The 22,906-nt window shown below is 47.8% G+C and overlaps 1 protein-coding gene across 1 annotated transcript in view; it reads right to left on the bottom strand.

The window, feature by feature from the left end:
* dnah3 (dynein axonemal heavy chain 3) overlaps window positions 1–22,906 on the bottom strand; it is a 336,640-nt gene that overhangs the window by 224,775 nt on the left and 88,959 nt on the right. Inside the window, exons 13-14 of the mRNA XM_086000753.1 lie at window positions 18,984–19,168; window positions 5,840–5,963 (exon numbers count right to left, since the gene is read on the bottom strand). Coding sequence (XP_085856879.1) covers window positions 5,840–5,963; window positions 18,984–19,168 — 309 coding nt within the window. The remainder of the gene's footprint in view (window positions 1–5,839; window positions 5,964–18,983; window positions 19,169–22,906) is intronic.

The following is a 22,906-nucleotide window of genomic DNA, read 5'->3' as shown; positions in this document are numbered from 1 at the left end:
ATTGCTCTCATCTTTGTGCTGGTTTCTTTTATGGAACTTGAATCTTTCTGCTATCAGCAGTGGTGTAGGGCTTAGATGATCCTGTAAGATATGAACAATCTCCTCAAAACTTTTCTCCATGGGTTTAGCTGGGGTAATTAAATTCCGCAATAGGCCGTACGTACTCGCACCCATCAGATTTAATAATACCGACGCCCTCTTTCCATCAGCCACCTCATTTGCCTTGCAGTACACTTCAATTCTTTCCACATACGTGGTCCAGTCTTCTACCTCGTTGTCAAAAGCAGTGATACTGCCACTTTTCGGCATCTTGGGTGATTTAAAATGGCGCCTCCCGCGCTTTTTCTTCTTCCCCAATGGAATAAAATGGCGCCTCCCGCGCTTTTGCTTCTTCCCCAATGGGATAAAATGGCGCCTCCCGCGCTTTTGCTTCTTCCCCTTACTGCCACGCTGCTCCTAGCGTTCTACGGGGTAATGGTGGCGACCCGCAGCTTCAGCGCGTCTCGCTTTCCTTCCCCCCCATTTAGTTTCTCTCCGCTGTCCTGTTCGAGCACCGACCGCGCCCTGTGCGCTCCACCCTCTCTCTCTTGTTTTCTCTTCCCGGCGACGCTGCGCGGCCCGATTTGTAGAGCCGCTCGATCGAGCTTGAGCCTGCCGCAGTCCGGAAGGGTCAGCGCGCTACCTGCTACCAGCACGATTCGCTGGAACCACAGTCTCTCCCGCAATTCTCCAAACACCGATGGATTCTTTGGGCGGTTGCCCTCGGTCGACGCCCATTGCTCAGACTACAACCTTCCAGGACCTTCCTTTCAGGCGAGATCCCCGTGAGATGATGCCACACTGCAGGTGAGTTCGAACTTACTCGTCGCCACTGTAAAGTCCGCGCCTCAATAATACACGGACTTCGGGAGAACAGTTTAACAGGTACTTTACTGAACAAGAGGCAGCTTGAAACTGAAACTACAGAAGCCTGCTAGGGCCTTTTATACAGGGGTGGTCACTGCCGGTACTGCAGCCTAAGACCAGTTATTCCCTTAAAGGTACATACACAACACTTCCTTTCTCCTTTTATCGTGCATATAAAGTAACATTGACATTTTTCACTGGGCGGTGTAGTTTATTTCATCCTTGCTATTGTAACCTAAGTTCTAAAGATAAAAATGAAAGAAAAAGGTGGTACAGAAAGTTAGAACATTACCCTTTTCACTGGGCTACATAGATAGGTTGCAATACTAAGGAAGAAATAAACTAAGTTCTAAAGATAAAAATGGAAAAAAAAAGTGGCACAGAAGGTTAGAGCGTTACCCTTTCATGTCTGGGTTTAAATCCAGCCCAGAGGGACAGGATTAAAATCCACTTTTTGCTGGCTTCAAAGGTTCTATGCAAAATGAGCTTGGGCAGTTCCAACTCAATTTCCCCCCCACCCCCCTCCCCTCCCCAGCACAAAACTTTTCCTAATTCAGTGCAAATTGGCTCTGAACAGGCATCTCACTCAAAGGGAACACGAGAATGGTTTGGCGAGGTAAGTGGAAGAATTCACACTGGTGCAATGGAGGTTGCTCTTAAGGGTTCTTTGCTTTGTACTGGTCTATACTATTGTGGATGTAGAAATGTTTGATGCTTTACTGGATGACCAGCACTGAATTTTTGATGAGCCCAAATAAATTATATGAGAAAAAGGGTGTTAAAAGCTCTCTTTAAGGAAACACTTTTCATACAAAAGTGAATGGGCTCAGAGCAGAGGAATGCAGTCAAGGAGTTTGGCATAACTTATTATATTTTTGAACTGTTTCCATAATTATCAGTGAAGTTGATTTAACTTCGACCCTCTCTACATTGTGTAATGAGGCTTAAAGGCCAGCTGTTTAGAATGCAAGGTGTACATCTTATGTCCCAACAAAACACTTTTTGAAAAGATACTATACTATTATTACAGTGCCAGTCATGGGATGCACTAAGTTTTCAGGGCCTATATTGCTACTGTCTTTGCTATTGTTTTGCACCATTTCACCCCAGTGCATAATGATAATGTCAGAAATCTATTTTTTTTTTTAAACTATACTTTATATAAATAAAGTACGATTATCTGGCAGCAAGTTTAAGCCAGGAATTGATGAATAGGTTCCAATGACATCAGAAATCACTGGAGCAGTATTATCATGATTTACAGTGTTTGTACTCGACAAATCACTGCCTCATAATTTGCTACCATCCATCTGTTATTCCCTGTTGGAATTGAATTCTTATCATAAAAGAGTTTATTGTGACTCAGTTTAGCTCTCATGGGTAGAAGTAATGCGGGAGAGTAATAAACATAATATCTTGAATCTTTATAATGTCTTATATTTAATAGGAAATTGTTTTCGATAAAGGTTAATCAGCTGCCGTTGAAAAGGTTCTTACACTTGGATTACTAAAAAAAACATCGTGGACATTTGGGTGTGTTGCTCGGCACATACACAATGTAAGTGTTCTCACAACACAAGTTTTATCCAAATTCAATAGCTTCAGATAAAAAAAATCAACCTTTACATTTATTAAGTCCCTCAATCATCACATTGCTTTCAATTTTTCTTTTTAGAAAGATTTCTATAACAGTCAAAATAAATCTGAAACTATTTAAACTAGAACAATAAAGAGAAAAAAATATTGACAATTCTTAAATAGCGGCAACGGGTACGATTACAAAATATCCATTTTCAGCAATGCAAAGCAAGCGATAAATATGGGATAAAAATACAAAATAATTCCAAAACAGGCAAGGTTCATACATGAATAAAGGCCTTGAATTGCTTTAAAATGTGTTACCATGCCCGATTAAAAAGGTATTTGGTGGACACAAAGGGGGGAATTTTAACCCCAAAATAAGGGTGGGTTGGGAGAGTGGGGGTGGCTAACATGTTAAAAATGTGAATCCCAACCTGAACCCGCCTACTTCTGGTTTTAATGGAGGTGGGACGGGGGGGTGGGGGGAGAGGGAGGGATGCAGCCAAGCCGCTGGCAGGAGGTGGATTGTCTATTTAAATATTAGAATCAGGCTGGAAGCTTCTGCTTTAACCTCCATTTTGAATTTAACTTTAGCTAGTTGGGTTTTGCACGCCTCATGAAACCCGCCAGCTTAAGCAAGGCGAGGACTGCTGGATCCAGGAGGTAAGTGCCTTTATACTTACCTCCTGGATCCAGGGTCCCAGCCGAACCCATCCCCCGTGAATGAAGACCTCCCCCCATGAGGCCTCCCTCCATAGGCCTCTGATCCCCAAATGAGGCTCCCCGATCCTCACGCTCCTCTGGCCCCCCCGCTGCCCACTCCTCTGACCGCCGATTTTTGCTGACATCAACCACCCCCCCCCGCCCCGCTCCACCGGTCCTCCCGTTTCTGCTTCCAGCCCCCAATCCTCACCGACCCCCTATCCCATGCTGCTCCCAGCCCCGATCCTTCAGCTAACCCCCCCCCCGCCAACCAACACCCAATCCTTCAGTGACCATCGCCCACCCAACCCCCGATCCTTCTTTGGCTTTGGCCCCGCACCCCGGCGATCGCTAATATACTCCACTGCTCCTTCGGTTGCCCTGTGGCCCGCAATCTTCTTGCCAACCCCCACCCCCCTCCACTCCTCTGGCCCACGATCACCAATACACACTCCCCAGCGATCGCTAATACACCCCCCACCCCCGTGCTCCTCCCAGCCATAGAGTCAGAGTCATAGAGTTATACAGCACAGAAAGAGGCCCTTCGGCCCATCGCGTCCGTGCTGGCCATCAAGCCCTGTCTAATCTAATCCCATTTTCCAGCATTTGGTCCGTAGCCTTGTATGCTATGACATTTCAAGTGCTCATCCAAATGCTTCTTGAATGTTCTAAGGGTTCCTGCCTCTACCACCCTTTCAGGCAGTGAGTTCCAGATTCCAACCACCCTCTGGGTGAAAAAGTTTTTCCTCAAATCCCCTCTAAACCTCCTGCCCCTTAACTTGAATCTATGCCCCCTTGTTATTGACCCCTCTACTAAGGGGAAAAGTTCCTTACTATCTACCCTATCTATGCCCCTCATAATTTTGTACACCTCAATCAGGTCCCCCCTCAGCCTTCTCTGCTCCAAGGAAAACAACCCCAGCCTGTCCAGTCTTTCTTCATAGCTGAAGCACTCCAGCCCAGGTAACATCCTGGTAAATCTCCTCTGCACCCTCTCCAAAGCAATCACATCCTTCCTAAAGTGTGGCAACCAGAACTGCACACAGTACTCCAGCTGTGGCCTTACCAGCGTTTTGTACAGCTCCATCATAACCTCCCTGCTCTTATATTCTATGCCTCGGCTAATGAAGGCAAGTATCCCATATGCCTTTTTAACCACCTTATCCACCTGTTCTGCTGCCTTCGGGGATCTATGTACATGCACACCAAGGTCCCTCTGATCCTCTGTCTTTCCTAGGGTCTTACCATTCATTGTGTATTCCCTTGTCATGTTAGTCCATCCAAAATGCATCACCTCACACTTTTCAGGGTTAAATTCCATTTGCCACTGTTCCGCCCATCTGACCAACCCATCTATATCGTCCTGTAGCCCGAGGCTTCCCTCCTCGCTATTTACCACCCCACCAATTTTCGTGTCATCTGCGAACTTACTGATCATACCCAGCACCGATCCCTGCGGTACCCCACTGGACACAGGCTTCCAGTCACAAAAACAACCTTTGACCATCACCCTCTGCCTTCTGCCACTAAGCCAGTTTTGGATCCAATGTGCCAAGGCACCCTGGATCCCATGGGCTCTTACCTTCCTGACCAGTCTCCTATGCGGGACTTTATCAAAAGCCTTACTGAAATCCATGTAAACCACATCCACTGCACTACCCTCATCCACACACCTAGTCACCCCCTCGAAAAATTCAATCAAATTGGTCAGACATGATCTTCCCTTGACAAAGCCATGCTGGCTATCCCTAATTAATCCTTGCCTCTCCAAGTGGAGACTAATTCTGTCCCTCAGAATTTTTTCCAATAATTTCCCTACCGCTGATGTTAGGCTCACTGGCCTGTAATTCCCTGGTTTATCCCTACTACCCTTCTTGAATAATGGTACTACGTTAGCTGTTCTCCAGTCCTCTGGCACATCCCCTGTGGCCAGAGAGGTTCTGAAAATTTGTGTCAGAGCCCCTGCAATCTCCTCCTTTGCCTCACATAGTAGCCTGGGATACATCTCGTCCGGGCCTGGGGATTTATCCACTTTTAAGCCCACTAAAACCGCTAGTACCTCCTCCCTCTCGATGCTAATATGTTCAAGTATATCACAGTCCCCCTGCCCGATTTCTATGTCTACATCGTCCTTCTCCATAGTGAACACAGATGCAAAAAATTCATTTAAAACCCCCCCTACATCATCTGGCTCTACACACAGCTTGCCACTTTGGTCCCTAATGGGCCCTACTCTTTCCCTAGTTATCCTCTTGCCCTTAATATACTTATAAAACACCTTAGGATTTTCCTTTATTTTGCTCTGAGCAAGTAACCTGTACATTAAAAGAGAGACATTCTGAAATAATGCAAAACCTACTGCTTGGTAAAATGTGAACATACATGCAGGTACACATTATAGAGGACACACCCACTTAAAGCTCATTCTGTACATTTACAAATTTCAGTTGGTCAAGAATGCCCCTAGGTTTTATTGGCAAGGCAACAGGGAATACTGCCAATAAAACCTGGGGGCATTCTTGACCAAGTGAAATTTGTAAATGTACAGAATGAGCTTTAAGTGGGCATGTCCTCTATAATTCACTTCACAAAGAACTCTACTTCCATTTTATTTCCCAGGTGTAAGAAAGAAATGTTTTCAGATACAGACCGGTTCCTCAGATCATCTTCTACGTTGTCTCTCTTGTTCAGCAGCCGGTCCCGATGTAAATCAAGCATCAATACAACTTGTTCGGGCCAGTTGAAGACCTGACTGTTCAGCTTTATATCGTCATCTTTAATATACAGGGAAAATCTGACAGTCAGAAAAGGATCATCCCAATCATAGAATTTCTTATAAATCACATTGAAACACTTGCATTTATATAGCATTATCAGGTTAAATGGTTTCAACATCTCAAAACTGCTACTGGAGTAAAGTGACTATTGTGCAGCTTAACATAGCAGCTATTCTGCACCAGCATCATTCCACAAATGCAATGTTTGAGGGAGGGACATTTCCAAGGAAGAACTAACTGCTCTTCTTCAAATAGTGGCACAGGTTCATTAACGTCCACCTGACCAAGCAGGTGTAGCTTTACTTTAACAATTAGTCATATTTGGATAATGACACAATTCTACTGCCCCTCCTAGTTTGGGTAAGAGGCAGTTCAGAAATGACAAAATGAGTTGAACAAAATAGGGTAGTTTTTTGTAATAGGTCATCACCCGGGCAGACTGGATTTCCTAAGTGGAGCAAAAAACAGGAAAATCAGGCAGGTCGGAGCATACGCCAGTAAAGGAACCCACTCAACTTTCCAGTATTCACAGCACTTGGGCCATCCAATGCACCAAAAATCTCCTCTAACATGTCATTAGGCAGAACAATAGCAGATGAAATATACTGCGGAGAATTGTAAAGTACTGCACATAGGAAGGAAAAATAGGTGGCACACATACTTCATGAAAGGTATCGAGATAGCTAAGGATGGAGTCTTAATAGATTTGACACTAAACGTACACAGCCAATCCAAAGCAGAAAACAACAAAGCCAATAGAACACATAGCCATTGCTGGGAGTTTTGGGAAACACCTCAACTACCTCCACCAGTCCTGATGATCTGCAAACAAAAGAATCAATAAAACTAGGGGGACCCTGAAGGGGTATTGAATACCTCTCAACTGTAAGTCAGGGATGGATGATTTAACAAAAATTGGGACTTAATCTGAAATGTTTATAGATATATCCCTGTGTGTGCATGAGACGAACAGATCCCAGACATGTTCAGTTACCACAGAAAATGGATAATGTGGCTCAGGCGAGTGAGAACATTTTCTTTTTTTTATTCGTTTATGGGATGTGGGCATCGCTGGCAAGGCCAGCATTTATTACCCATCCCTAGTTGCCCTTGAGAAGGTGGTGGTGAGCTGCAGTCCATGTGGTGAAGGTACTCCCACAGTGCTGTTAGGTAGGGAGTTCCAGAATTTTGACTCGGCGATATACTTCTAACTCAGGATGACGTGTGATTTGGAGGTGGTGGTGTTTCCATGCGCCTGCTGCCCTTGATCTTCTAGGTGGAAGAGGTCGTGGGTTTGGGAGGTGCTGCTGAAGAAGCCTTGGCGAGTTGCTACAGTGCATCTTGTAGATGGTACACACTGCAACCATGGTACGCCGGTGGTGGAGTGAGTGAATGTTTAAGGTGGTGGATGGGGTGCCAATCAAGCAGGCTGCTTTCTCCTGGATGGTGTCGAGCTTCTTGAGTGTTGTTGGAGCTGCACTCATCCAGGCAAGTGGGGCGTATTCCATCACACTCCTTACTTTGGCCTTGTAGATGGTGGAAAGGCTTTGGGGAGTCAGGAGGTGAGACACTCGCTGCAGAATGCCTAGCCTCTGACCTGCTCTTGTTGCCACAGTATTTATGCTAGAAAAACCAACCTTCTGCATACAAATTAATTAAACAACCAGGTTAGGGTTAAAAACACTGGTACCTATTCAGAGTTCTTGAAGTTAAAAGTAGGGAAGGACATATTGAGGATCCAAGTTAAGGGTGATTCTCACACCCCACAAATCGATGTTAAAATTATACACAATATGGATAACAGTAAGAGAGTACTGGAGGATCTATTAAGTCTAGGTGACGATTATTTGATATATGGATACACGGGGAGAAATAGGTTTTAAAACTCTAGAAACAGAAACATAGAAGATAGGAGCAGGAGTAGGCCATTCGGCCCCTCGAGCCCACTCCGCCATTTAATGAGATCCTTTGTGAAGACAGAACCAAAGTATGTATTTAATTGGTCTGCCATTTCTTTGTTCCCCATTATAAATTCCCCTGATTCTGACTGCAAGGGAATTACGCTTGACTTCACCAATCTTTTACTCTTCACATACCTATCGAAGCTTTTACAGTCAGTTTTTATGCTCCCTGAAAGCTTACTCTCATAATCTATTTTCCCCCTCTTAATTAATCCCTTTGTCCTCCTTTGCTGAATCCTAAACTGCTATTAATCCTCAGGTTTGCTGCTTTTTCTGGCCAAATTATATGTCCACACCTTGCATCTTATGCTATCCCTAATTTCCCTTGTTAGCCACGGTTGAGTCACCTTCGTTGTTTTATTTTTATGCCAAACAGGGATGAACAAATTCTGCAGTTCATCCATGCGATCTTTAAATGTTTGCCATTGCCTATCCACTGTCAACCCTTTAAGTAACATTCCCCAATCCATCCTAGCCAACTCGTGCCTCATACCATCGCAGTTTCCTTTATTTAAATTCAGGACCCTAGTCTCTGAGTCAACTACTTCACTCTCCATTTTAATGAAGAATTCTATCATATTATGATCGCTCCTCCCCAAGAGGCCTCACACAACAAGATTGCTAATTAATCCTTTCTCATTACATAATACCCAGTCTAAGATGGCCTGATCTCTAGTTGGTTCCTCGACAAATTGGTCCAGGAAACCATCCCGTATACATACACTCCAGGAATTCCTCCTCCACAGTATAGTTACTAATTTGGTTAGCCCAATCTATATGTAGATTAAAGTCACCTACTGTGCCCTTATTGCACATGTCTCTAATTTCCCATTTAATGCCATCCCCAACCTCAGCATTATTGTTTGCTATACAATGTATTCATAATATTTCTGATATGTTGAGACACAAATAAATATTTAAGTTAAAGTAAACCGAGACAGGTACATGATGTTGATGAAATAATGTATCATCCTGGCCTACAATATTTTGGGGACTGTCAGAAGACATGGGCAAGAAATGGGTTTACAACCTTCCGGACTCAACATCGAGTTCAACAATTTCAGATCATAGCCACTGATCCTATTTTTTCGGACAGCAGGTGCTGGTAATGATTCTGCTGCTTATAGCTTCTCTAGATCCATCTTTTGTTTCTTATCTATCCCATTACCAACCCCTTTTGACTTGCACCATCATCTCTTTTGTCATTTAATCACGATTGCCTTACACTCTAACAAAAAACAACCATTTTGTTCTTTCCTCTTCCACCTCCCCGCCACCACAGCCCACCCGCTCTTTCCCTGCCTCTGTACTTGCTTTTAACCTGTTACGTGTGTAACATTTTCAAATTCTGATGAATCCATCCCGCTGCCTAAAATGAATTTACGTTGATTGGGCTCGTTAAGCCCGCCCAGCACGTTTCCCGGCCCAATTAGAGGAAGCGGGTCGGGTGACGTCATTCATGATGTGTCATCAGCCGGTTTCCTTAAAGGGACCGTGGCCACCTTACTTTTCACATTTGTGTTGTCAGTGTTCTACAGCATTGAAGTGCTGCAAACACTAACAATCACTGCACCCAGGTTCTCCTATGACTCCTTCCATATGCTTATGGAGGGAGTCACAGAACACAGGGAGGTCCTCTTTCCTTCCCATGGGCGGAAGAGACCTCCCCAGGAGAACAAAACAGCCTGGTTGCACATTACAGAGGAGATCACAAGCAGAGATGTCATCAGGAGGACCTGGGTGCAGTGCCGCAAACCTTTCAATGATCTCATTAGATCAAGAAACGTTAGTACAAAGCCACATTCACCTTCATCCTCCTGTGCCACTCATCACAACCCCATCACTCTGCCTTCCCTACCCTACTCCTGCACATCCTTACTTACACCAACTTACCTTGCACCTCCACCCATCCCTCGCTCTCTATCTATATTATCACATTCCCATCTCATGAGCCACCCCTCATACTCACCCTCATCCTACTGCAAGCATACCAACTAGCAACACACAAGGCACTTGGGTGTTTTATCCAATGTTCATGTAAAGTTTTTGTTAAAGTGCTGTCAAACATTGAAACCTTTATTTTCAACACTTTCTGTTCTTGGGCAGATTTGTGTCCAACGGTACCCCACGCAATGGTGATGAGTGTGAAAGGAATGGCTTGAACATTGTAGGGATGCTTTATGGTGTTGGTGGCGGTGGTGGCAACCTGGCGCATCATGTGGCAGCCAGGGTGTACAGCATCAAGTGAAGTAAATCTAGCCATGGTGAAGCCATCCCATGCCTCCTGGGCAGCAATGTGGTCGGGTGCTGATGCCCTCTGTCCTGTGCAGCATCAGGTGATTGCAGAGAAGGTTGGTATTGTTGTTGGTGCTACTGGTGTGCCTGGTGCTGCTGGTGTTGTGGCTGATCGTGGTCTGATTCTGAGGACCAAGGTGAGACAGTATAAAGGGCACCCATGCTGATAGAATAGATGGCAGGTGAAGTAGAGATGACAGAAAAATTCTGTCAATGGTGAGAGAGTTCTTCCAATGAGGTGAGAATGGATGGAGAGTGGAAAGTGGGAAGCCTGCAGAATCTGTGCTGGAAATGGATTGAGAAACAGTTTGTGGCTGAGGAAAGTGATGATGTCAGGTGGGAGCTTTTCCTGTACATTTGAAGCTGTCAAGTAATCAGCTGGAGCAATGGCCACTGAACTGCCGCCAAAGGTTGACAGACATGGTCCCCGAACAGCATGGTTCCCACAGCCATGACGTTAAAGTTAAAGTTAAAAAAGCATGTTAAGGGTCTGCTAAGTACATTATAATGAGTTTAATTGGGTCTCCCGCTGCTGCCTGTCGGGTCTGCTCAGCACTGACAGCAGCAGCGGATAAATCCCCTGGACCTAATGGGCTACATCCTAGGGTTTTGAAAGAGGTGGCTATAGAGATAGTGAATGTACTGGTTGTCATTTTCCAAAATTCCATAAATTCTACAATGGTTCCTGCAGATTGGAAGGTAACAAATGTAACCCCACTGTTATGTTCATAAATAAATAGACGTTTTCATTATGAACAGCTAGCTTGAGCTAGTCATTTATTCAGCCATGTGGACGAGTGTACAGGCATCCATCTTGACTACTGCCTTGTGGGTAGCCCCTTACTAAACATACAGCTCCACCTAGTGTACCATTCTAGAATGACATGTTACTGATCATTACATCCCCCTTCCTTAGAGGTTAAACAAAATCAATATCAATCAATCATAACGACATAAACATCTTCACAACAGTCAACACATTTTCAAAGCTTTACTTTATGAACTCTAAGCTTTTCATTCTTTTATTATAGTTTTCTTTGTACTCAAAGATTAAGTCTATCAGGTTTTTTTACTTCACGTGTGGATCTTCTCAGCACAGGTAAGTCTGATGTGTTTTCATGAGAGCCTGTATGTGTGTTTGATTGTTCTGGTGATAAGTGACAAGATTCAGTTGCGGCATTGTCATCGATTTGCTCTTGGATAGTTTCTTGTGTTTTCAGGAGGAAACGGCAGTTTCTAGAATGACATGTTACTGATCATTACACCCACTATTTAAGAAAGGGGGGAGAGAGAAAATGGGGGGAGAGAGAAAATGGGGGGAGAGAGAAATGGGGGGAGAGAGAAATGGGGGGAGAGAGAAAATGGGGGGAGAGAGAAAATGGGGGGGGGAGAGAAAATGGGGGGGGGAGAGAAAATGGGGGGGGGAGAGAAAATGGGGGGGGGAGAGAAAATGGGGGGGGGAGAGAAAATGGGGGGGGAGAGAAAATGGGGGGGGGAGAGAAAATGGGGGGGGAGAGAAAATGGGGGGGAGAGAAAATGGGGGGGGAGAGAAAATGGGGGGGGGAGAGAAAATGGGGGGGGAGAGAAAATGGGGGGGGAGAGAAAATGGGGGGGAGAGAAAATGGGGGGGAGAGAAAATGGGGGGGGAGAGAAAATGGGGGGGGGGGGAGAGAAAATGGGGGGGGGGAGAAAATGGGGGGGGGGAGAAAATGGGGGGGGGGAGAAAATGGGGGGGGAGAGAAAATGGGGAGGGAGAGAAAATGGGGGGGGAGAGAAAATGGGGGGGGGAGAGAAAATGGGGGGGGAGAGAAAATGGGGGGGGGGGAGAGAAAATGGGGGGGCAGAGAAAATGGGGGGGGGAGAGAGAAAATGGGGGGGGAGAAAATGGGGGGGAGAGAAAATGGGGGGGGAGAGAAAATGGGGGGGAGAGAAAATGGGGGGGAGAGAAAATGGGGGGGGAGAGAAAATGGGGGGAGAGAGAAAATGGGGGGAGAGAGAAAATGGGGGGAGAGAGAAAATGGGGGGAGAGAGAAAATGGGGGGAGAGAGAAAATGGGGAACTACAAACCAGTTAGCCTAACATCAGTAGTAGGGAAAATGCTATAATCTATTATTAAGGATGTGGTAACAGAGCACTTAGAAAATAATAGGATTGGGCAAAGTCAACACGGACTTATGAAAGGGAAATCGCGTTTGACAAATCTGTTAAGAGTTTTTTGAGGTTGTAACTAGCAGAATGGATAAGGGGAAACCGGTGGATGTGGTGTATTTGGATTTTCAGAAGGCATTCGATAAGGTGCCACACAAGAGGTTATTAAACAAAATTAGGGCTCATGGGATTGGGGGTAACATACTAGCATGGATTGAGGATTGGTTCACGGACAGAAAACAGAGAGTAGGAATAAACGGGTCATTTTCTGGTTGGCAGGCAGTAACTAGTGGGGTACCACAAGGATCAGTGCTTGGGTCTCAGCTATTCACAACCTATATCAATGATTTGGATGAGGGGACCAAACGTAATATATCCAAGTTTGCCGAGGATACAAAGCTGGGTGGGAATGTAAGTTGTGAGGAGGATGCAAGGAGGTTTCATGGGGATATAGACAGGCTAAGTGAGTGGGCAAGAACATGGCAAATGGAATATAATGTGGAGAAATGTGAAGTTATCCACTTTGGTAGGAAAAATAGAAAAGCAGAGTATTATTTAAATAGTGAGAGATTGGGAAATGTTGGTGTTCAGAGGGACCTGGGTGACCTTGAACACGAATCACTGAAAATTAACATGCAGGTAAAGCAAGCAATTAGGAAAGCAAATGGTATGTTGGCCTTTATTACAAGAGGATTTGAGTATAAGAGTAAAGATGTCTTACTGCAATTATATAGTGCCCTGGTGAGACCACACCTGGAGTATTGTGTACACATACTCCTACTGTCGCCCTCCCTCCTTCCCGCAGGTCCTCTCTGCCTGGGTTTCATAGGATGCATTGTGGTCCTCCCGACCTCTCTGTTGGCCTGTGCTGCACCTTCCCTGGGCCCCGACCCCACTGCTGGTCCATGCGGCGCCACTCCTGGGCCTTGACCTCGCTGCTTGGCTCATCCTCGCTCCTGGGTCCCGGCCTCGGACATGAATGATGTCGTCTCTCACAGGATCAAATTAACACTTATATTCTCGCGATCCCCGGGCCCCCCGCGCTCCCCGCTCGCGATCCCCGGGCCCCCTGCGCTCCCGATCCCCGCTCCCCCCGTGCGCGATCCCCGGGCTCCCCGCTCCCCCCTCGCGATCCCCGGGCCCCGCCCGCTCTCCCCGGGCCCCCCTCGTGATCCCCGGGCCCCCCCCCCCCCCGGGCTCCGCTCGCGACCCCCGGGGCCCCCCCCCCCCCGGGCTCCGCTCGCGACCCCCGGGCCCCCCCCCCCCCGGGCTCCGCTCGCGACCCCCGGGCCCCGCTCGCGACCCCCGGGCCCCCCCGGGCTCCGCTCGCGACCCCCGGGCCCCCCCCGGGCTCCGCTCGCGACCCCCGGGCCCCCCCCGGGCTCCGCTCGCGACCCCCGGGCCCCCCCCGGGCTCCGCTCGCGATCCCCGGGCCCCCCCGAGCTCTGCTCGCGCTCCACGAGTCACTAGATCACTAGGAGGACAGTAGGAGTATGTTTGTGTGTGTGTGATAGGCCGTTGTAGCAGAACCTGGTCTCCAATCATCTTGGATCCCCTTACCATAGGACCAAGACCTTGCTCTGTTAAGCCTGTGTGGTAGCTGGTGTGCAACGGCCACCCCACGTTAAAAGAATTCATGTACAGGCATCTTCCACCCTTTAAAATGAAGTTCGGGACTTGGAATGTCAGGACCCTCATGGACAACCCCAACAGTGACAGTCCGGAACGCCGTACTACTATCGTTGCGCAGGGGCTCAGACATTTCGCTTTAGACACTGCCGCCCTAAGTGAGACCCAGCGGGCAGGGGAAGGCCAGCTGAAGGAGCAAGGCAGTGGTTACACCTTTTTCTGGAAAGGCAAACCTGAAGAAGAACACCGCCTCCATGGGGTAGGCTTCGCCATAAAAAATAAACTAGTTGGGCATCTCAGAGACTCTCCTAGCGGTGTAAACGAGCGCCTCATGACTCTTCGGCTCACCCTAGTCCGGAACCAGTGCGCTACGGTCATCAGTGCGTACGCCCCAACACTGAAAGCCACAGACGAAACCAAAGAGGAATTCTACTCCAGCCTTGAACAATCTCAGTCCCAAATCCCAATGGGCAACAAGCTGATCGTCCTTGGCGACTTTAACGCCAGAGTTGGAAAGGACACAGATCTCTGGGGAGGTGTGATCGGCAGAGAGGGGGTAGGGAAAGCCAACTCCAACAGTAGCCTCCTCCTGACGAAATGCTTAGAACATGGCCTTGTCATAACCAACACCTTGTTCCGTCAGAGAGACAAGTACAAGGCTTCATGGCAACACCCTCGCTCCAAGCACTGGCATCTGCTGGACCACGTCATCATCTGAGCGAGGGACCACAAGGACATCCGCATCACCCGCGCCATAACAGGAGTTGACAACTGCTGAACAGAGCACCGCCTAATCCACTCTGTTATCGCCATCAATGTAGCCCCAAAACAGCGGCAGCAACAGAAACAATGCCGCAGAAAAATAAACGCTGGGGCACTCAAAGATCCCGCTAAGAAAGCCCTATTCAGCCTGCGCCTCACAACCAACCTGACGACTCCCAGTGATTCAGAGACACAGAGTGTCCATAGCATCTGGTCTGCACTCAAGACCTCCATAATCAGCACCTGTCACTCGACCAGGAAACACCAAGACTAGTTCGACAAGAACGACCAGGAGATCCAGGAGCTAATAAGCATCAAGCGCAAGACATTCCTGATCTGGAAACAGCAACACAACTCGAGAGCAAGAAAGCAGCTCTACAGCCGCCTGAAGGCCGAGGTCCAACAAAAAACTCGCGACCTAAAGAACAGATGGTGGGTGGAGAAAGCGCAGGAGATCCAGCAGGTAGCCGACAACCACGAGGTGCGTGGATTCTTTAGCGCAGTCAAGACCACCAACGGCCCAAGCACCCAAGGTCCTACCCCACTGCGGGCCAAGAACGGAGAGGTACCCATCAAGGACAGGGAGGCAGTCAGTGCCCGCTGAAAGGAGCACTTCGAAGATCTCCTTAACCGAGACTCTGTCTTCGACGCGAGTGTCCTCAACTCCATCCCGCAGCATGCTACCCGCCACCATCTCAGCACAACCCCAGCCCGACATGAGGTTGAAAAGTCCATCTGACAACTGAAGAACAACAAGGCCTCAGGAGCAGATGGAATCCCTGCCAAGGCACTAAAGCATAGCCGGGAAGCACTACTGGCGTGAATTCATGAACTCATTTCTCTTATCTGGAAGGAGGAGAGCATACCAGGGGATCTCAGAGATGCCATAATTGTGACCATTTTCAAGAAAGGTGACAAGTCCGATTGTGGTCATTACAGAGGAGTTTCCCTGCTGTCTGCCGCAGGGAAAGTCATCACAAGAATCCTCCTCAATCGCCTTCTCCCAGTGGCTGAAGAGCTCCTCCCAGAGTCGCAATGCGGATTCCGCCCACTAAGGGACACAATGGACATCATCTTCACCGCGCGTCAATTACAAGAGAAATGCAGGGAACAGCACCAACCGCTGTACATGGCCTTCCTTGACCTCACAAAGGCCTTCGGCACTGTCAACCGTGAGGGATTATGGAGTGTCCTCCTCAAATTCGGCTGCCCTCAAAAGTTTGTCACCATCCTCTGCCTGCTTCATGACAAAATGCAAACAGTGATCCTGACCAACGGTTCCAACACAGACCCAATTCACATACGGACCAGGGTCAAGCAAGGCTGTCATCGCACCAATGCTCTTAATCTTCCTTGCTGCAATGCTTCATCTCACCCTCAGTAAGCTCCCCGCTGGAGCTAATTTTCAGAACAAACGATAAACTGTTCAACCTGCATCGCCTCCAGTCCAGATCCAAGGTCGTCCCATCCTCTGTCGTCGAATTACAGTATGCAGAATACGCTTGTGTCTGCGCACACTCGGAGGTCGAACTCCAAACCATTGTCAACACCTTCACCGAAGCGTACGAGAGCATGGGCCTTACACTAAACATCCGTAAGACAAAGGTCCTCTACCAACCTGCCCCCGCCACACAGTACTGCCCCCGATTATCAAAATCCATAATGAGGCCTTGGACAATGTGGACCACTTTCCATACCTCAGGAGCCTACTGTCAACAAGGGCAGACGTCAATGATGAAGTCCAACGCCGCCTTCAGTGTGCCAGTGCAGCCTTCAGTCGCCTGAGGAAGAGTGTTTGAAGATCAGGACCTCAAACCCTGCACCAAGCTCATGGTCTACAGAGCAGTAGTGATAACTGCCCTCCTGTATGCTTCAGAGACATGGACCACGTACAGCAGGCACCTCAAAGCACTGGAGAGGTACCAACAACGCTGCCTCCGCAAGATCCTGCAAATCCATTGGCAGGATAGGCGCACCAATGTCAGTGTTCTCGCTCAGGCCAACATCCCCAGCATCGAAGCTTTGACCACGCTCGATCAGCTCCGATGGACAGGTCTCATCGTCCGCATGCCCGATACGAGATTTCCAAAACAAGCGCTTTACTCGGAGCTCAGACACGGCAAGAGAGCCCCAGGTGGGCAGAGGAAACACTTCAAGGACACCCTCAAAGCCTCCTTGAAAAAGTGCAACATCCCCACCGACAGCTGGGAATCCCTGGTCCAAGACCGCACAAAGTGGAGGAGAAGCATCCGAGAAGGCGCTAAACAGCTCAAGTCTCTTCGCCGGGAGCAAGCGGAAGCCAAGCACAAGCAGCGCACGTCAACCCAAGCACCCCACCCATCCACCCCTTCAACCACCGGCTGCCCCACCTGTGACAGAGACTGTAGGCCCAGCATTGGACTCATCAGTCACCTGAGAATTCATTTTTAATGTGGAAGCAAGTCATCCTCGGTTCCGAGGGACTGCCTAAGAAAAATTGTGTACAGTTTTGGTCTCCTTACCTAAGGAAGGATATATTTGCCATAGAGGGAGTGCAACGAAGGTTCACCAGACTGGTTCCTGAGATAGGGGGACTGTCCCATGAGAACAGATTGAGTAGACTAGGCCTATTTTCTCTAGAGTTTAGAAGAATGAGAGGTGATCTCATTGAAACATACAAAATTCTTACAGGGCTTGACAGGATAGATGCAGGGAGAATGTTTCCCCTGGCTGAGGAGTCTAGAACCAGGGGTCACAGTCTCAGAATAAGGGGTCAGCCATTTAGGACTGAGATGAGGAGAAATTTCTTCACTCAGAGGGTGGTGAATCTTTGAATTCTCTACCCCAGAGGGCTGTGGAGGCTCAGTCGTTGAGTATATTCAAGACAGAGATCGATAGATTTTTGAATATTAAGGGCATCAAGGGATATGGGGATAGTGCAGGAAAGTGGAGATGAGGTAGAAGATCAGCCATGATCTTACTGAATGGCGGAGCAGGCTCGAAGGGCCAAATGGCCTACTCCTGCTCCTATTTCTTATGTTCTTATGTTCCTTGTCCAGTATGAAAGAGCTCATTCATGGTTTTACGTGAAACTTAAATATATGGGTCCAGTGACCTTGAGTGAGGAAGATAATATTTATGGGAAAATGAAGGGAATTAACATCTCGCCCATGTCAATCAATAGTATAACTTTACCCATTGGTCATATACATCTTCTATTTTAGAGAGGTAGTTTCGTGCCTTACCAGGACATTTTGATTAGTAATTTGTAGCGGAGAAAGGTATAAAAAATGGCGAATTGTAACAGGACTGCATACTCAATGGACCTCATTTCCTAGAATCAGGTTCGCTTGATTAAGTATTTTACCGTATTGAAAGGATTTAACTTTGAACAAGTGAAACTTGGCTTGTGTGAATGGTGTCTGTCTTACTGTCATGGAATGAACTGACGTAAAGCTAGCTAGGTAATGGCTCAAAATGATACATACCACAGATTGGTCCGTCCAGTTTTAATATACATTTCTGCCCCAAAACCTTTGGCTGCTGTGGTCATTTTAATTCTTTGAGAGCTGGATTTATACTTAAAGGTAACATTTTTATTAAATATAAATCATACCAAAATTCTCTCTGTGGAAACATGATCAGAAACCTGAAACATGACAATGTGATTGGCATAAAACCTGCTGCTAAATAGTATTCAGTCAACTTGTATATTTTGTAGGGAAAAAATAAAAGCCCCGATTTTAACCCAGAGTGGGAAATGTGCGGGCGGGGCGAGCATTAAACCTTTGCTAACCTCGGTAATTTTAAACATATTGTGTTTGGTGCTGTTCAGCTGTGCTGCCAGATAAAACTGGGCAAAGTGTGCACTGCCCACACTATGCCCAGTTGTCTTCCAAAATGGCAATCAGGGTCCTATGTAAGTTATAGCACCTCGATTTGCATAAAAACACCCAAAACAGCTGCGCACTTCAACTGCCCAGCAATAGACCCCTTTCAGGATGGTGTTGGCCGGATCAGGAGTGGGAGAAGGGCGATAAGATTTTCCCAGCGATTTCGCAGGAAAAAATCCCCCCTTGTTTCCTTTACTAATGTACCTTCTGATGTGTTTATACTAGTTGCATAGAAATTCAAAAAGGTAGTAATTAAAGCAATCAGAACTGTTTATATTAACGTTGAATGGATGTCTAAAAAAAAAAATGTAAATACTCAAATCATTCTCTAAAACATACATGTTGCTTACCTGGTAGTGTGGCATAGTCCAACAAAAAATCCAGTCTATCTGCTGCTTCAAAGATTTCTTCTTTCAGTTTAGTAATAGTGACCTCACTGGATTTTTTCACGAAAGTGTCAAGATCTACCAGCTCTTCTGTGGTCTCAGGTATTTCACTGATCCGATCAGCTATCTCCTCATAGCGTTGACAAATACTAGAGAGGGGAAGAACAGCAGTAAAAAAGAAAGTCATTGCACATTTCTTTCTGTACATTTCTTTTGTCTTTAAGGCCTAAGCTGTAGCTTCTGCACACATTTGTCAGATTTCTGTGTCACTGTAAGCAGTTCGAATTAATAGGGCACCATCAACAGTGGGCATGCAGTCCTCCTGCCACCAACAGTGTTCCTGGAGCATGGGTCTTGCACAGCCAACAGCAATTCCAATGTAAATTTGCTGGATTCACTATACCCGCTGTTGGAAAGACCTGGTTTAAAAAAAGTTGGATTTGGTGAATCAGGCAAATTTACATTGGTGTAGTCACTGGCAGTGCAAGACCCAGAGTCAGGAACCAACAGCACTACCACACCTCAAACAATTTTTATCTGGTTCTTTTAATTTGGATTCTGGGAGCCCATGTTTATGCTGATAAACCCAATTACTGTAGCTCAGCACTGGACTCATGAATTTTAACCCCCAACACCCCCGTAAACCGCCCCCACACCCAGACGGGCAAAAAAGGGTCAGGCGAGGGGTTAAAATCTTGAAAATCAAAATCCCACCAAACCAACGCGTTCCCTGTCCGCCATAATATTAAGGGTGGGGATCCAGGCCTCCACATCCCTAAACACTCCAGGTGTGCCACCAGCGACCAGGCTTGTGCCCACAGTACACGCCTCCCCCTGTAAAATCGAAGCCATAGGCCGGAATTTTCCGTACCTGGGCGGGTCGGGTGCGGGCGATCGCCGTTGCAGGTCGCGACCCCGTTCCTCATTCCATGCTGCTCCTCAGAGTGACTTTGCGTTAATGACGCCTAGTAAGGCCGCCCTGCACATTACTCGGCCCAATTAAATGGTGCGGGTCTGATAACATCATCGAAGACGCGTTTTCAGCCGGGATATTTAAAAGGAGCCATGGCCACATTGCATTTGAAGGTTCATCTCGGAGTGTGTAGGCAGCTCACAAAACAATTGGGCTGCTGGAAAGAGTGCCAAACTTGACTGCACTGAGACGGAGGGCTGCACCCAGGCTCTCCGATGACTCCCTCCACATGCTTGTGGAGGGAGTCAGAGAATGCAGCGAGGTCCTCTTCCATTCTAATGGGCAGAAGAGACCTCCCCAGGAGACCAAAAGAGCCTGGCTCCAAATAGCAGTGGAGCTAAACAGCAGGAATACAAAAGCAAAATACTGCGGATGCTGGAAATCTGAAAAAGAAATAGAAAATGCTGGAAATACTCAGCAGGTCAGGCAGCATCTGTGGAAAGAGAAACAGAGTTAACGTTTCAGGTCGTGTTTCAGGTTCTGACGAAGGGTCATCGACCTGAAACATTAACTCTGTTTCTCTCTCCACAGATGCTGCCTGACCTGCTGAGTATTTCCAGCATTTTTATTCCAGGTAAACAGTAGGGATGTGGTCAGGAAGACCTGGGTGCAGTGTAGGAAAATTTCAATGATCTCATTTGATCAAGAAAGGGGAGTACAAAGCCACACACAACTTCGTCCTGCTGTGCCTCTCATTACATCCCCATCACTCTGCCTTCCCAACCCTGCTGCTGCCCATCCTCACTCACACCAACATAACTTGCACATCCACCCATCCCTCTCTCTAGCTACATTATCACATCCCCATCTGACCAGCCACCCCTCACACTCACCCTCATCCTAATGCAATCATACCAACTAACACACAAGGAGGCCACTTTACTTTGGCACCCCACTCCATCATAGTCTCCCTCTAAAGATGTAACCCATCCATTCCTTACATTCATTCCATCACTCTACCTTCTCTTCTTTCCCTCCTTGCAGGAAAAGAGAGCCCACAATAAGAGGTTGAGGGAGAGAACCGGAGGAGGAACGCCATCATTGGCGACCCTAACATCAGCAGAAAAGGCTGCCTTGGAGGTTTCTGGAGACGCAGAGCAGCTGGAGGTGGGAGGCGGAGAGAGGGGGACATCTCAGCAACCTGGTGACAGAGTTACATATCATACAGCTAAATGGCATACATCAGTCATTCATATGGTGACTGATGTCAGCAGCCACTGAATGGTCATCATGTGCATAACGGTATCGGTACCTATTCTTCATATGGCATATCTAACTCATCTCCTTACTCTCCCACAGGTCCATCAAGAGCCCCCCCCCCACTCCCGTCACTGTCCAGGAGGAAGAGGAAGACGACTCCTCAGAGGAGCCTCCAGCCTCTGAGGGCGCACCATCACCAGACATTAGCGCACCCAGCACCAGCGCAGATACGCACACCGCGGTGGGTGCAACCCGAGGTAGAGTAGTGTTGTCACCTGGTGTCTCACAACTCACAAGTGAGCAAGAGCAGATGGTTGAGACAGGAACAGCAGTGGAGACTCCACGTCGGAGGGTGCAGGACGCTCCCAGCTCTGCTAAGCTGCATGCAGACGCTGAGCCTCAGGGGCCATCCAGAAAGAGAGCGATCCTGGAGGTGCAGCAAGAAGTGCAGGAGGCTTTGCGAGTGCGATGTCTGCAAATGTGCAGAGAACGGTGGAGTCCATCTCCAACTTGAGCACCACTGTGTCACAGCCGATGGTGACTGTAGGTTCTTCCAAGTATAGGATGGCCACCTGCATGGAACAGCTAATGTGCCACTCACAAGAGCATATGCTATCTATGGAGAATAGATGGCAGACGCTCACAGACCTCCTGTCGAGGAGGGATGTCAACATAGACATGGGCCCTCAAGGCCCCACTGCTGTGCAACAAGGTGCTCTCCAGCTCCTTGCTAGCAGGGAACTGTGAGTGGCCCATGAGAGGGATGATGATGAGAGGGGAGATGGAAGTGGGGGCTCCTCTCAAAGCACTCACACACCCGCCACCCCCCCCCCCCCGTCGCCACCCCCTCGGTCAGAGCCCCAGATGCCGCCTCAGATCGCGATGGCCGACTCTGCCCCTGCACAGTCGCAGGAGGAGCAGAGTTTGGCGGGGCCATCATATGCTCCAAAACCCAGAGGACGTCCGCCAAAAGCGTCTAAGCAGTCGCAGCAGGGAAGTGAGCAGGCTGCCTCTACCTCTGCTGAAACCGCAGGGGTAGCACCTCGTAGAAGCACGTGTAAGAGAAAGATGAAACACAAGTAGATTCACATGGGTAGCCAGTTGGGTGTTTTGATAAATGATTCGGTAAAGTTTCCGTTACTGTAATGTCACACATAAAAATCTTTGGCCGCGGAATTCGGTATGTTAGAGCCTCCCGTCAGCGCCTGGCGGGGGTGCTAAGGGGTTAGCGCCCAGGCGCAGCGAATGCAGCAACGCCTGTGAACTACAGTGCCGGTTTATTCTTGGCGTCTGGGGCTCTGGCACGTCGCAGATCGTGACGTCATAAAGTGCGCAGCGCCTCGTTATTGCCCCGGATGGAAAATTGACTCTCGCCCCCTGCTTTATCGCCTCGCACCAACAACGGCAACAAGAGGAGGCGTTGCGAACTCGACTGGCCGCTTTGGGAGCGGTTATTAAAGGGAATGCTTTTTCAGCTAGCGCAACCTTTATTATGTGCACCAGTCTGGTGCCTGCGCAAAGTTTTTAATGTTTCATTGGTGCAAATTGTCCAAGCCCTCCACTTTGAGAGTATGTTTGGGGCTGTGATGGCAGTCGCCCAGGTCGCCTTGCAAAACAGAATTAATGACAACTAGCTTGTGCAGCATCATTGGCCCTTTCCTTTAAGCTAGGGAAGCAGCCTCTGTGATGAAAGGGTGCCGTTTACAATGCGCTC

The sequence above is a fragment of the Somniosus microcephalus genome, chromosome 11, assembly GCF_052327205.1.
Source record: "Somniosus microcephalus isolate GS21.2 chromosome 11, FLI_Smic_1.0, whole genome shotgun sequence".
Taxonomy (NCBI): Eukaryota; Metazoa; Chordata; class Chondrichthyes; order Squaliformes; family Somniosidae; genus Somniosus; species Somniosus microcephalus.
The sequence above is the reverse complement of the archived record's forward strand: the minus strand, read 5'-3'. Positions and strand labels throughout refer to the sequence as shown.